The sequence below is a fragment of the Melanostigma gelatinosum genome, assembly GCF_949748355.1.
Source record: "Melanostigma gelatinosum genome assembly, chromosome: 6".
In the NCBI taxonomy this organism is placed as follows: Eukaryota; Metazoa; Chordata; class Actinopteri; order Perciformes; family Zoarcidae; genus Melanostigma; species Melanostigma gelatinosum.
In genome coordinates this window covers 27,010,682-27,025,262 of record NC_136639.1, presented here as the reverse complement: position 1 = coordinate 27,025,262, position 14,581 = coordinate 27,010,682, and the positions used below count along the sequence as shown (strand labels likewise).

Below are 14,581 nucleotides of genomic sequence, written 5' to 3'. Positions count from 1 at the left end.
GAGTCGCATAAACACGGGCTGCATAAAGACTTCAGCTGTCAGATTTGTCTGAATAAAGCGAGCTGAAAACGTACGTTTCTTTCTGATCGAGTGGGTTTTGTTAAAGGACCAGTGTGTAGGATTTGGCAGCTTCTAGCGGAGAGGCTGCAGGTGTTAAGTAGGAGAGCAATGGTGGCTGTCATGAAAACGTTACTATTCTGCTCTGGGCTACTGTAGAAACATGGTAGTGGGCTCCATGTAGATACAAACAGAAATACAAAATAGAGGGACAGGAAATATTTGCGCTACTCTTATTTAAGAGTTTTCAGGGATCCTCAGGGACCCAGTTAGAAGAGACGGGAGGAGCAGACTCGTACCGCATGCTGGCAAACACACACATCTACTGAATGGAAATGTTAGAGCACAACTCACAACACAAATGGTGAATGGACATGCATTTGTGTAGCGCCTCTCTAGTCTTCAGACCACTGAAAACGCATCACTCTACATGTTATTTATTCACATATTCATACACTGATCTTCCGATTGGAAGACAACCCGCGTTTATGGGGCGGCTGTGGTTGAGAGGTCATCCAGCCCGATCATCCAGCCCGAGTATGTCTTGGAATTTTGACCTGACTGACAGTTCCTTTGTACTTTTTTATCAGCAAATTGTTCACACTGTGATGATGTTCTGTTGCTATATAACAGTACGATAGCATATACTGAGCAGTGGGTTATAGCAGGTGTAGAGGTGGTGCACAGAGTGATGTGTACCTGGCCAGCAGAGGCACTTGTACTGGTTGATCTCCTCCAAACAAGTAGCTCCATGCTGGCAGGGGTCGGAAGCACATTCAGGGATATCTTCTTCACAGCGGTCGCCCACAAAGCCGATGCCCTCACAGTCACACTCGTATCTGGAGGAAGGACGAATAAAGGCAAAATGGATATATAGAGTGAATAAAAATGGATTGCAAGGCTATTTCATTGTTTTCTGAACAGTAGCCACTGTGGCCACAAGTGACTAATACGGGACCAGGTAGTAACAAACCCCCTGAGTGTGTTTATTTGAGCAAGGGTGTGTTATTTCTTATGAATTCTTCCTTTTCTGTATCACAGCAAGAATGTGCAAGTTATTCTGTCACAAGTTACAGTCTCTCTTTGAATATTCAAAGATAATAGAGTCTTTGGACACAACTTATCGAAAGAGATTTTTTACGTTTTAAATGTTGCGGCACTCATTAAAAGAAATCTGAAAAGCTCCACAGAAATTGTCTGCTGATGATCCGGTGCGTGGCGTCTGATCACTTCATTCTTCTGTCCAAACCTGCACTAAGATCTTCTGTTTTATGTTTATCAGTTCTCTTGTTCCTAAGTGTAACATATAGCATCTTCTATCCATCCTCGTCTACTCAGTGTTACTACCAGGTATTCTCAGCACCTCTATCCCTCTAATGACTCATCACAATGGCTGACAGTAAGTGGATTAACTCTTATCCCTGGTCAACTTTAATGTCTGTCACAACACACTGCTGGCCGAGTGTAGTCAAATAGAAATTAGCACTAATATAAACCAACATGGATCAGACAGTAATATACAGTCCCGCCAGTATCACTGAATGTGTGATTTTAACCTTGATATGATTCATTATTTGATCAGATTCCACCAAAGTCTCATCAAATACATCATTCATGCATGTCAGCAAAAAGAAATACTCAAACACAAAGATGAAGATGAATGGAAGCTTCGTTCTGGAAACATACAAAGAGGGCCTTGACTTTGAACTCTACATCATTGGAAACACTGTGACAAGCTGCATCTGCTATTTGATTCATGCGTAGTTTCTGCATATGATCATGTTTCTGTGTTGTTGTGGACTGACATGATTTACCAGACAAGTTGTTAACCACGTTTGCATTGTGAGCTCAGGTGAGAACTTTATTAATCCACAGCAGACAATATATGAAAGACATGTTGCCATACTAACTTGATGTTTCTATATTTAAATACTCTTGCCACTTTTACAATATACTTGTTTTAAAGTACTGTCATCTGTTTGTATGTCTACCATATTTTATTGTACATTTTAATACGCTTCTATTTTTAAATTATGTCTCGATTATCAGAATCAGAATCAGCACTGTGTTCATTGTTATGCATCATTCACCAAGTCAACTTCCTTGTATGTGTAAGATACTTGGCAATTAACGGTTCTGATTCTGATTCTGAACACCAGTAACAAAACCAGAACCAAAGCCAGTACTAACACCAGCACCAACACCAGACACATATTCCAGAGGAACACTGAATTAAAAAAAGAAATGTAATACAATTGATAGATTACAATAAATAAGTCACACAAACACACATCTTCGTTGTACAGCTTTGCATAAAAGATGTTGTAAACTGTTTTTATAGAGAAACTGGATCCTTAAGTGTTCACCCGACCTTTTACTAAAACTAACAAAGAGCAGCCTTCAAACTGAAGTAGGGTATGAAGTCACGATTCCTTCCTCCAGTGGTGGGCCATCAGGGCCAGCAAGGCCTTCTCTGCTGGCCCTGACAGAATCACAAAGTTATAGCTATTTTATAATTTAATAATTTTTCTTAAATACATTACATGTATTATAATTATTTTTCCCATTATCTTATTTTCTCATTGCACAGCTCCTGTCTTCCTCAGTTGCTCTGTTTCCAGTGCAGCTTGTTCTAAGTAGAGCTTTTATCCAATCAGATCTCACCTCTGTGTCTCTAGGTAAGAAGAGAGGCCCGAGGCCTGCAGACTCACAAGTGAATCCATGTGCAGATTAAGTGAATGGGGACGATATTGTTGATTGTCATAGTCTTCAACCAATTAGATCTTTAGTTTGACATGTTGGGCGTATTCTTTGACGTGTCAGAGCTGCTAGCTGGCCTACAAGTACGTGATTGGTCAGTGGGCTAGCGTGACGTGTTGGGCGGTGACAATCCCAAAATCTGCTGCCTCTGTGAGCGGACATGTTCAGCCTCAAACACATTAAAACTTATTCAAGAAATACAACTGGGGAGGCTCGACTGTCTTCACTGGCATCCATGAATGGAGAAGGACTTCTTACTGGAACTAAAACACACGGATGTACTGAACAACCGTGAGATTAAACTCTGTGTTAACAAAGAAAGGAGGATGGACTTTGTCTTTAAGTGAACAGCAGCTCTGGTAAGTGAACTGCTTTTGTTTTTACTTCTGCAGTAGCTTTAATATGCTTGTTTATATATTATTATTTTTACAACTTGTTTTTATGAAGATGGATTTTTGTTTGGTTTTATATGTGATCGGAACCATTGTTACGTCCAATGTTGCTCTATTGACACATTTAGCCGGTGCCAGTGTTGCCAACTTGGCGACTTTCTCGCTAAATCTGGCGACTTTCCATGTATCTGTACTCTGCAGTTAGTGTATTTATAGGTGTTGAGCTTCATTTTTACACGAAAGAAATAATAACCGTGGCTGTGGCGTCATAATGAGGTGTTTCAGCTGCAGGACAGCAGTGAAGGCCCAGGTATAAAAAACGGCCAGTCTCTGCCTTCCTCCAATACCCTTTTCTGAAGACTCAGGAGCTAAACCAAGAACCAACCTTTATTACAAACCTGTAAAGTTTCTGTTATTGGCAAATATGTTGTTACCTCACACAGATGAAACACAAAACAGCACTCGATACAAAACTCTGATGTAAAAAAGTACAGACGTGAGCAGGGTCGTCCTTAAATCAGAGGATCGGCGGTTCGATCCCCTGTTTCCCTAGTCGCATGTCGAAGACACTTAACCCCAAACTTGCTCCTGTAGTTCTGCCTACGATGTGTGAATGTTAGTTAGTCCTGATGAGCAGGTGGCACCTAGCATGGTAGCCCCTGTCATCAGTGTATGACTGGGTGTGAATGGGTGAATGATGATGTAGTGTTAAAGCGCTTTGAGTGGTCGGAAAGACTAGAAAAGCGCTATACAAGTACAAGTCCATTTACCATTCATCTACCTAATATAAAGTTTCAGATAATTAACAGCACACCAGCTGACGAATCTGTCAACCTCGACAGTATAGGTCTACATCTTTTTAATTGAAAAACTCAAACATCATTTGTCTGTTTGTCAGACCTCATGTATACCGGTAACTAAGTTGGGATTCCACTTACATGTACTGCAGTCTATGTGGACGTATCAGTTGTCAACCTCATGGTTGTCAACTATATTGCGTTTCAAATACCCAAATCATTCTAACTATACTGAGATTGTATGTTTGGGCATGTGCAGAAAGTGTAAACATGTATGTGTGTGATCCTACCTGTTCACCCCGTCAATGCACTTGCCCTGATTCAAACAGGGAATGTTAGCACATTCATCGATGTTGACCTCGCAGTCTTGGCCCTGGAAGCCGGCCATGCACTCACACGTGTATGTAGCGACGTGGTCTCGGCAGGTGGCGCCGTTCCGACAGGGAAGCACCTCGCACTCATCGATCTCCACCTCGCAGTTAATCCCTGCAGGGCACAGAGCGGGCATGGCAGCGGGCCAAGGACTCAGATACAACACAATAACACTGGAGCTGCAGACAGACGACAGCAACACAGACTAATGCTACTTAAAAAGCCATGCAACTTCTGTTTACATCGTTACTGACATAAAAGCTCAACCCATCTTGCCCTCTATACAGAGATAACAAATAAAGCATAAATATTTGTACTGACTGAATTAATCTCTAACCAAAAAAAATGTCCTTTAAAGATTTAGTGTTTGTCTGAATCATAGTGCTGAAAATTGGCAAATTTAAAGTCACCACAAAATTGAATTGCCACAAAATCCTGGATAAATGGACCATGTGGTTGGAACAAAGGGTGTTGGGTGTTGGGCCTACATGGGCCTGCATGGTAATCAACAGCCTGATTTGTTTTAAAATCACACCAAACCCCGTGAGACGATAAATCTAACCTACGTGTGATTTTTGGTCCAAACTCAACTCATTGGACGAGGGCCCCAATGAGACGATAAACATCTGCGTTACCTCCAGCTCGGAGCCATCCCACGCGATTCTATTCACATTAAAGGACGCATGCACAACGTTGTCGCTTTTAAGAAAACCTAGGAATAGTTCTACGTTCGCTGGACGAACAATAGACTGTTTTGGATCCTGAAGAAAGAGAAATGGTCAACTTTAACCCGTAGAAGGTTGTAAGGAAGACAATTCTGAGGAATATCTGCTGCCATACGGAGGATTTATCGCCGCACACCTTGAAGCTCCGGATCCTGAATTTAATGAAGAAATTTGGAGAACGGCTTGTGTCTGGGCAGAGATAGGTCATAGTGTGTTTGTTACCTTGCTTTGCTTTGTTCTACTGTATTGTTATAACGTGTTATTGTTACGGACCGTTCGTGCTGTGAGGAAACTACTGTTGTATTCCATGCTGCTGTAATAGTGTTGTGTTGGATCAGTCACCACGAGTGAAGTTGGGAACTGTAACGAACAGTTGAAACACCAGAACCGCGGCTGAGTTTCGGGTTTCTGTGTGATAGAGAAATAGTTCATGTATTTTACTGCGGCGGTGAGGATCTGCCTTGTTTGGAGTGTTCCTTTTTTGTCTTCCTCTCTTTGTCTTTTTGTTTAACTAACCCCACACACACTCTCACACACACATAGATTTTGCTACTCATCTCAGACACACGTGGTGTGTAAACGTGGCCTCTATCGTGGCCCCGCCGCCATTTTTTTAGTTTTTAGTAGAGCGATCACGTACGAGACTACATCCGCCATTTTTGTAGTCCTATCTATCTTCTGCCATTTTTGTAGTGTAAACTATATCTGCCATTTTTGTAGTGGAAACGCCATTTTGATAGTTTTCATTCCAAAACGCTATTTTGTAGTCTTGTGTGCCATGGTCACGAGACTGCATCCGCCATTTTAGTAGTTTGGTTGCTTCTCCCCATACACACACACACACACACACACACACACACCTACACACACACACACACACACACACACACACACACACCTACACACACACACACACACACACACACACACACACACTACAATCTCTCACCACAGATTGTTTTTTGATTTTAGACAGTAGACTCATAATTGTATAGTTGTAGTTGTTTTTAGTTTTAGATATTATTTGACTTGATCAATGTCATTAGAATTGAATAAACTCTGTTATACTTTAAAGAGCAGCTTTCTGCGCTTACTTTGTGCATGTGTGTTGTGATAATAGCTGGATATCCTGGACTGTGCTCGAATTCAAGCCTTCACGTTTCGCTCTGAATGTGAAATATTACTTTGACTATTGACATTTTGAGTGAATACTAATTCTGAGACTTAATTTATAGTTTGGTTATTGGTTCCTGTTCTCGGGGTGGTGCCCCATTAGTATTAATATTTGTTACTAATCTTATTGATGATAATAATTGTATTAATGTCAATCATTTAGTTTTTATACTGATAACCAAACACACTCGAATAGTATATCTCCTTCCAACCTCTCTGTGTAACGAGTATCACTATTACACAACGCTAACTAGGATGAGCTCCAGATCCACTAAAGCAGCCTGAACATGAAGAACATCTGAAACTATCGATGAGAGTCTATGGAGCAGAGCTGCATATATGTTTGATAGTCAAATATATTTATATGAAATGTCAGATCATGAACAAGAATCTCTGATCCAATAACATGAATTCCTCATTTCAACATCCCAGCCAATCTTAACCCTGACTTACTAAACGCCGGCTCACCTTTGAAGCCTGGGGTGCAGTTGCACCTGAAGTGATCCACCTCATCCAGACATCTGCCATTGTTTTGACAGGGTTGAGAGGCACACTCGTTGATGTCCAAGTCGCAGTGGAAGCCTTGAAATCCAGGCACACAGAAACACTGGTAGGCGTTAACCCCGTCTTTACAGATGGCTCCGTTCTGACAGGGCTGAGACTGGCATTCATCTATGTTTTCCTCACAGTTCCTCCCTTGGTACCCAGCAGCACACTGGCACTCGGGCCCAATGTCAGGGACGTCCATACAGGTGCCAGCATTCTGGCATGATATATCTGAACAAGTGGTGACGTTATTCTGGCAGTGCTCCCCTCCCAGTCCCAGGGGGCAGTGACAGGAATAGCCATTTACTCTGTTGACACAATTGGACTGGATACCTTTGCAGGGGTTGCTCTCACATTCATCTACATCCTGAGTGCAGTTGAACCCTGTGAAGCCATCCGGACAGTGGCAGGTGAACTCGTCAGTCCCAGGCTTGCTGGTACAGTTGGTGCAAGGCGCCATGATACAGGCGTCATACAGCTCATCACAGTTTTTGCCCATATACCACACCGGTCCTTTGGGGCAAAGGCACACGTAGTCACCCAGGGAGTCAAGACAGGTGGCATTATTGCTGCAGGGAGATGACAAACACGTGTCTGCTGCAGATGTGCACAGTAAGCCTGGAATGGAAGACAAAATTGCAATTAAAGATGCAATACGCAACACTTTTCATATAAAAAATCTGTCTTTCTCACAAGCCGGATTCCCAAACAGGGATGGAGAGAGGTAGTACCGTACTACCAAAAATGTAAACATTGCATATTTACCTTTGTTTTTCCCAAATGTCATTCATGTTAAAGCCATATTCGGCTATGCAAATAGCACATTGACTCCCCTCTGCCACAAACGTGCTGGTGATGATGGTAGCAACAATGGTAAACACAAGAGTGCTATGAAAATAAACTTAGAACTCCAAGAAAAGGGAAAACACCAAGGTAAACCTTTTAATTGACAAGTGACCTCAATTTAGGACTCACACTACTAAAATACCACTAAAACACCGAAGTAGTTTGAGCCCTAATCTCCAAAAACACTGATAAACTCACAGATTACCCCTTTATATTCTGTTGAGTCAATATGTCCCCATGAAGGGTTTATGGTTTATGTTCATATATATATCTATACTTTTTGGATATATGTTTATACTTATATTGTACATATTGTTAAATCTTTAAACCTACATCTGTTTGTTTTTTTGCTGCCCTTTTTGATTTTTTATATATATTTTTATTTTTCTTGTTTATTGTAAATTGTTGTACTTACATCGAGAGCCAAGTGGAAACCGGAGTCAAATTCCATGTATGAGTAATAAAGCTGATTCTGAATATGTAATGAGACGTACTTAAAAAGCCTGCCATGAAGGTACACAACTGTGAAAGAGAACTTCAATATGCTGTAAGTGAACTGAATACCCGTTGGCTAACACAGTACACCGCCTTTGCTTTGTGACAAACGTATTACATGCAGCTGTCAATGTTGTCAATGAAAGATTTTCTCATTACCGTTTGTACACAGTTTGTACTTCAGACTGTGATCTATAGAACAAGAGTGATATTACTAACCCGAAAAATGCAAAAGATGGTTGAGCGAGTGGAAAATAAAATACTTTCTGGAGGAGTACGACCTGTTTAGTGTGTAGGATTTGGTGGCATCTAGCATTGTGGTGGCAGATCACAACCAACTGAATACCCCTCCGCTCACTTCTCCCTTTCCAAGACTGCCGTAATGTGAGTCAAGTGCATAACAGTGCTGTTCACTGTTCACCTGGCTCAGAGACCATCCATACCGTAATAACTCGACTTTAGGAGGAACAGAAGTCAGACGGCGGCTGGCGATACCATGGAGTCCGTAGAGAGCTACAGTGGCCTTCAGGTAACGTGAGAGCACGAAAGGCCGTCTCCAGAGCCAGTGTTTGGTTTGACCGTTCTGGGCTACTGTAGAAACTGTAGGGGTGCTAAGGGGCAGATTCTGTGAATGTAGCTATAAGGGCTCATTCTAAGCTTATGAAAACACAATGATTCTTACTTTCAGGTGATTATACACCAATGAAAACCAGTCTATTTTTGCAAATAGATCCCTCAAATTGCTAGATACTGGCCATTTAAGCCACCATTAGCTAATGCTTATAATGGATCAAGTAATACTGTAGCAGCAAAGTGTATTGACTTGCATGCATTTTATAGATTATAAATTCAGCTTTTCACATGGAAGAGGTAGATTGTGTCCATTTTTCTTTCAAAAGTTCCATAGTCTGGCTAAAAATTCTTCTCTTTCCACTCTAAGGTAGAAGAACCACAAGTATGTCAACCAAGTCTGACGTCTTTCCCACCGAAGGTGCTCGATTTCCACCACAAACATCCATAATTAGAAATTCATGGAACCATAGGATGCTTTGGATAAAGTAATCAACAAAAACATCCCAGTATCAATGTGCATCATCCCTGCATCTCTCATTTCCCACTGCATCCACTGCAACACCTCCAGTTCCTCTCACATGCATCTGTGATCACGTTCATCTGCTCCAACACCAAGTCTCCCCTCCTCACATCAGTCTCTCACCTCTCCTCCGACCATCTTTTTGCTTTCCATACCTGATAGATCGAGAGAACAGCTGTGCTTCTTCTGTTAGTTAGTGTTAATAACCAAAGCTGTCAGAATGAGGTGCAGGGAAAAGGAATCAATCCTTACTTCGGCACAGTGGTGCTTTGAGCTTATTGCTAACATATCCATGCTCACATGATCATAATCATAATGTTGCAGGTTTATGCTAGACTGGTGAACCAACCAACCGACATTGGCCAGCTGTTTTCTCGAAGCATTGAAAGTCCGATTATTCTAGCGCACACTCAAGACTCCATATCACCCAAAACGAATGTGCATACTGTTCTTGTATCTTTCAGTTTTACAGATTACCTGCAACTTTCCCTGCTGCCCACAAATGTTGCCGTTGCTTTTTATACAAAATTCAATTCGACAACTTTATTGTCATTGTGGAAGCGTTACAAAATTGCAGTCTCATTGCAGTCTCCTCAACCTGACAGGGTGATGTATTTTATGAAAAGACCTCACACATATTTATAAGGAATAAATATGGCACAAATTAGATGAAAAAAATCTGTATAAATATTCGCGATAAAAAAGTTTGAATCCGTGCAAGTACAAATATATATACAACTAACCAGTGTGCAAACATCAGCAGTTGCAGCAAAAGCACAGGTGCAGTGTGGCAGCACATCAGACTGAGATGTCTGAGTTCTGCGCCATAGCTTTTAGAAAACAACACAAAGCTGTGGTGAGGACCATCTTGCCTCTCATCTTACTAAATGCAACTGTAGAGCATGTGACACTTCTGCACGAGGAGCAGTGATACAATTCAACAAGAATGTATATGGAAGTGTGAACATACATTGACATGGTGGTTTTTATTTTCTAAGAACCATGAACGTTTTGACAGCGATGGGAAGAGATTTATTTTGTGTTAATGCAGTAAATCCCTCAATGCTACTGAATGGGTTAATGGATCCAGGTGTGATATTTTTGTGCATGTTTCTTACTTCTTATCTCAACCTCAGCTGGGATGTCTTGTTCAGAAGTGTACTTTCCTCTGTCTTGCATCACCTCCCTCTGTTACCGCCCTCTGTTGGCTCTCACTTACGTTTTCTCACTGAGGTTCTCTTTGGCCTCCCTCGTCAAAGTGAGCCAAGGTCCTTCCCTGCACCGCCATGCAAAGCTCAGTAAGAACCATGCCCTTTAACCTGGCTGCCTGTAATCTCACAGAAGGCTGACAGAGACAGTGAGGGTTTCCTCACTCTTCACCCCCCCATCACACCCAATCAACCCTTCACACATTCCAGAGAGCTGATACCAGCTCCTGCTAGCCCCTCCCCCCCGTTACCGAGCACTTCATAGATCATGGTTATGGCCAGACAGGGTTGAATCCCGGCACTGAGTGGTACCAGCATCTCAGTTCAACAGTAACGCTGAGCAGAGCCTCTGACTGTAAGTAGGTAGAAGGATGTCAGGATCAACTGCTCTCCGGAGACCTCACAGAGTCTCCTCAGAGGGGGTGCGCTCTAACATTGCTTCAACTTGCTTCCTTGTTATATTAAGTGTTTCTGCAGGTTTTGAAAAGTCTAACTCTAAAATGGATCTCAAAACGAACAGAAAAGCAGGAAAACCAATTCATCTATGAACAGACCGAGACATTACCAAGGTTCAGGAACATCAACCCCAACTTCACTCAGAGTTATTAAAGAACAAAACTACTTGCTTAGCTTTTTGGAAAAGCTCATCGTTTGGGTTCAAATATCGACAGAAGTGCCGTTAATGAAGTCGTCAATGAGGCAAATCGATTAACTTTGATTTCTGGTTTTACACAGGGAACGAACGGCTGACTCCTGGTTCAGATGTTTGTTGGACTCATCCACCTCCCTCTCCCTCCGGCCCTCGGTGGGTTAATACTTCCTCATTCATGATTACGCGCATAACATATGAAAATATATCATAGGATGGATGCCTACAAATGACGGCACACTGTTATTCGTAGGTATAGCCTGATTATTTCGTGCCGTCAGTGGCCCCTGTGATGAATGAGATGTTACCATGCTTCTCCTCGGTACTGAAGAACTGCAGGTTGGGCTCAATGTGATGATTTCTACGCTGCACGTTCATCAATCAGACTCTGGCTCAGGCTTCCTACTCAGGTTTATTTCATCCGTTGGATAAAAACTACAGTGACCAGCGGTTTTAGGATATTACTGAGTGTTTATAATACCCGTGAGACATTTTTAATTATTTATGTCTTCAGTGGAAACCAATGGGCTTTGGGCTGAGAGACACAGACAAGGATGTCAAAGAGTATATACAAGGCACGCTTAACAAACTATTGTTGACTATAAGAAAAGTATAGAATAACTACAAACTTATCTTTGAAATATTTCAAAAGTCTTTTTTTGTATTTTGTGAAAACGTCACATCAGCTTAATTACAGTTTTTTGTTTTTGGGAGATTCTGTGTATTCTCTCAAAGAACTCGAACAAATTCAGTTAAGGACAGTAAGAAAATGTTACACTGAATAAACACATGTTACTAAGACAATTTATACTTTTTAAGAACCTCTGCATGTCTTAAAAAAGCCGATTCTAATCAGATAAATATACTCTTAAATGAGATAAGACTTTTTCCTTCTTGACAGGTGCCAAAAGCGAGAGAACAGGTCTCCCCGAGTCACAAAGACAGCAACCCAAAGTCAACAGCGTCTCGCTGGAGGGCAGAGGAAGCAGCAACGCTATGTATCACACAGAACGGGAAGCCCCTGCCTAACGCACAAGTTGGGCTCAGAGGAATTTTATTGAATCACTACAAGAGACCAGCAGCTCTGCCTCAGTTCATCTTTGTGCTCCGAAGGCTTCACAGCAGGTGGCTGCTTTGTTTTATACAAAGAAAATGCACAAATCCTCTCTGCATCAGTCACAGTTACACACTGAGTCAGAGACACACATGCTTTTGTCTCCCGTGGGAGCTGCTGCAGAGGCTGCTTCATTTCTAACACAATGTGTTTGTCTAGTTTGCTCATCACTGAGTGTTTACTCGGGTATTAAGAGAAAACAGTCATTTCTAAGAAGTTAGTTATCAGCTGCTCACTCTCAGTAACTTGGTGTAAATGCCATAGATGTGCTTTTATGTACTTTTCTTGAAAGGTAAGTCTGTAGTCATGCTCTTCCATCCCTGTTAAGCTCCTCTTCATCATCACACGTGCTCTGCTTCCCGTCAGTGTTTCTGGCTGCTGTCTTTTGCTTTAGCTGAGAGTGCCAGGTCTCTCGCCGTGCTCCTTAATACCCATCACTCCTTCCATTCAAAGCAAAGACAAAAAAAGCTGTGGAGCAGTGCAGTCGGACGCTCACAGCGTTACCATGGTGAGCTTCAACAATGCCGCCCTCAGCCAATCCCAGCTGCTGGTCCACCAGCGTTACAACCAGCTTCAGACGCTTCACACGAATGAAGGTCGCGGGAAAAACGGGTCAATAGGGTTTCATAAGGTTGTGGGGTCGACCAATGACCCCCCCCCCCTCACAGCCACACACACACCCCAGTACCAGCAGAGTCATCACACAAATGAAGGAGTCATAAGGAAGCTACTTACATCCTCTCAAATTATGAATCAGGGAGTTGTGATTAGTGGTAAGTCTCGAAAACTCACATAGAAACAGGAATCACTACACAATTTAGTGGTAAAAAATATTTTTTTGCTTTACAATTAACGGTAACCTTTGACGCTGTTACTTCATAAATTGAAAAAACAGTGTCGTTTCACATTGTTGTACGTTCAGCTGACCTGTCCATCTGAAACACCCACCAGGCAATGCTAGCAATTAATGAGAGCATATTAATTGGATGTGTGCCGAGTGAACATTGTTCATATGTCCCTACATTAAGAGCAACATGGTTTGTTCCAGGAACCTTGTTGGAAATGTTTAAAGTACAGAACCATGAAATAAAGGGTTAGCAACCTTTAGGGGTTAGCTACTTTTCCAGGATGCTCCTGTAGTGGCTGTAAACACACATATCAACATATCGCCACGCATGTGCGCACACACAAACCACCACACATACTGTGCACTTCACACAAGCGAGGCAACAGACAACAGTGTGGATGTAATTGTAAATTGTTTGTTTTTCCCCTAAAAAGTGCCGTACAGCTCCTACTCACACGTGTATATGAAGGTGATGTGCACATGTTGAAGCCTTACCCAGTTTGAACGTCATCATGGTGATCAGCACCGTCCTCTGATATCTGGACCAAACTCTTCCAAACTCCATGGTGAAACAGGATGCTGAGGTTTCAGTCAGTGTCTGCTGTCAGTCCACAGGTTCTCCATCCGGCACACTGCAGCGCTCCATCCAGGCTGCCCCGAGTTAGCTGCTGAGAGAGAGCTCCAGCGCCTACATCCCTGACCACAGCGACTCTGGGTCTGAGTGTGTGTGAGTGTGTGTTTGGGAGTGTGTGTGAGTCTCTCTCTGGAGACCAAGCTGGGCTTGAGTAAAGCAGAGTAATCGCCCCAGCGGAGAGTGAGGGGAGGAAGACATGAGCTGGAATACTGGATTGGACTCATTCAACACTGGCTTATTTTATTTTTGCATATACATGTTTTCAGGAACTACTCGTTGCAAACACCTGCATTTAAATCCAAAGTGACACCAATCAACCAGAGAGATGCTGGGATATCCAGGGCTGCAACTTACAACCAGCAACTTGATCACGAGAGCTTCAGTCGGCTGATTAAGTTGCTGATTAATAGAAGAATTGAAAATGTCAGAAATTACCATGGTGTTCATGGTGATGTCAGCAAACAAGTAGGGATCAAGATACAGAGTAATGATTATCTAAACGTGTTGGCAATCGATTAATCAACTCATTGCTTCAGTCCTGAACATTTTCAACAACAATTACGATTCTGAATCATTTGAGATGCTTAAATAAAGACATCGTGCATTTGTTCCTGGTAATAACAATCTAATCACACATTACATGATTAATTGAGAAATGATATTTGAGATGTATAAAATAAGAGATGAATTACAAATCAAATTGAATGAAATGAACCAGATGAAGACTTCCTTCATGTCAAATATGTCAGGGGCATCAACACGCCCTTTTTATACTTATTGAATTGTCCTGTACCAACCTGTGCCACAGTCTAAAGGGAAACGTGTTACTCCGACAAGTTCCATGAAAACAATGTATAGACTGATGAAGAAAAG

At 42.0% G+C, this 14,581-nt stretch overlaps 1 protein-coding gene across 1 annotated transcript in view; it reads right to left on the bottom strand.

Annotated features, from left to right (window-relative positions):
- Positions 1-13,639, bottom strand: part of crb2b (crumbs cell polarity complex component 2b) — a gene marked incomplete at both ends in the record, with an annotated part of 30,265 nt that extends 16,626 nt beyond the window's left edge. The window contains 4 exons of the mRNA XM_079270959.1: positions 757-896; positions 4,297-4,492; positions 6,745-7,440; positions 13,570-13,639. Of these exons, the coding sequence (XP_079127085.1) occupies positions 757-896; positions 4,297-4,492; positions 6,745-7,440; positions 13,570-13,639 (1,102 nt within the window). The remainder of the gene's footprint in view (positions 1-756; positions 897-4,296; positions 4,493-6,744; positions 7,441-13,569) is intronic.
- Positions 13,640-14,581: the final 942 nt, after the last annotated feature.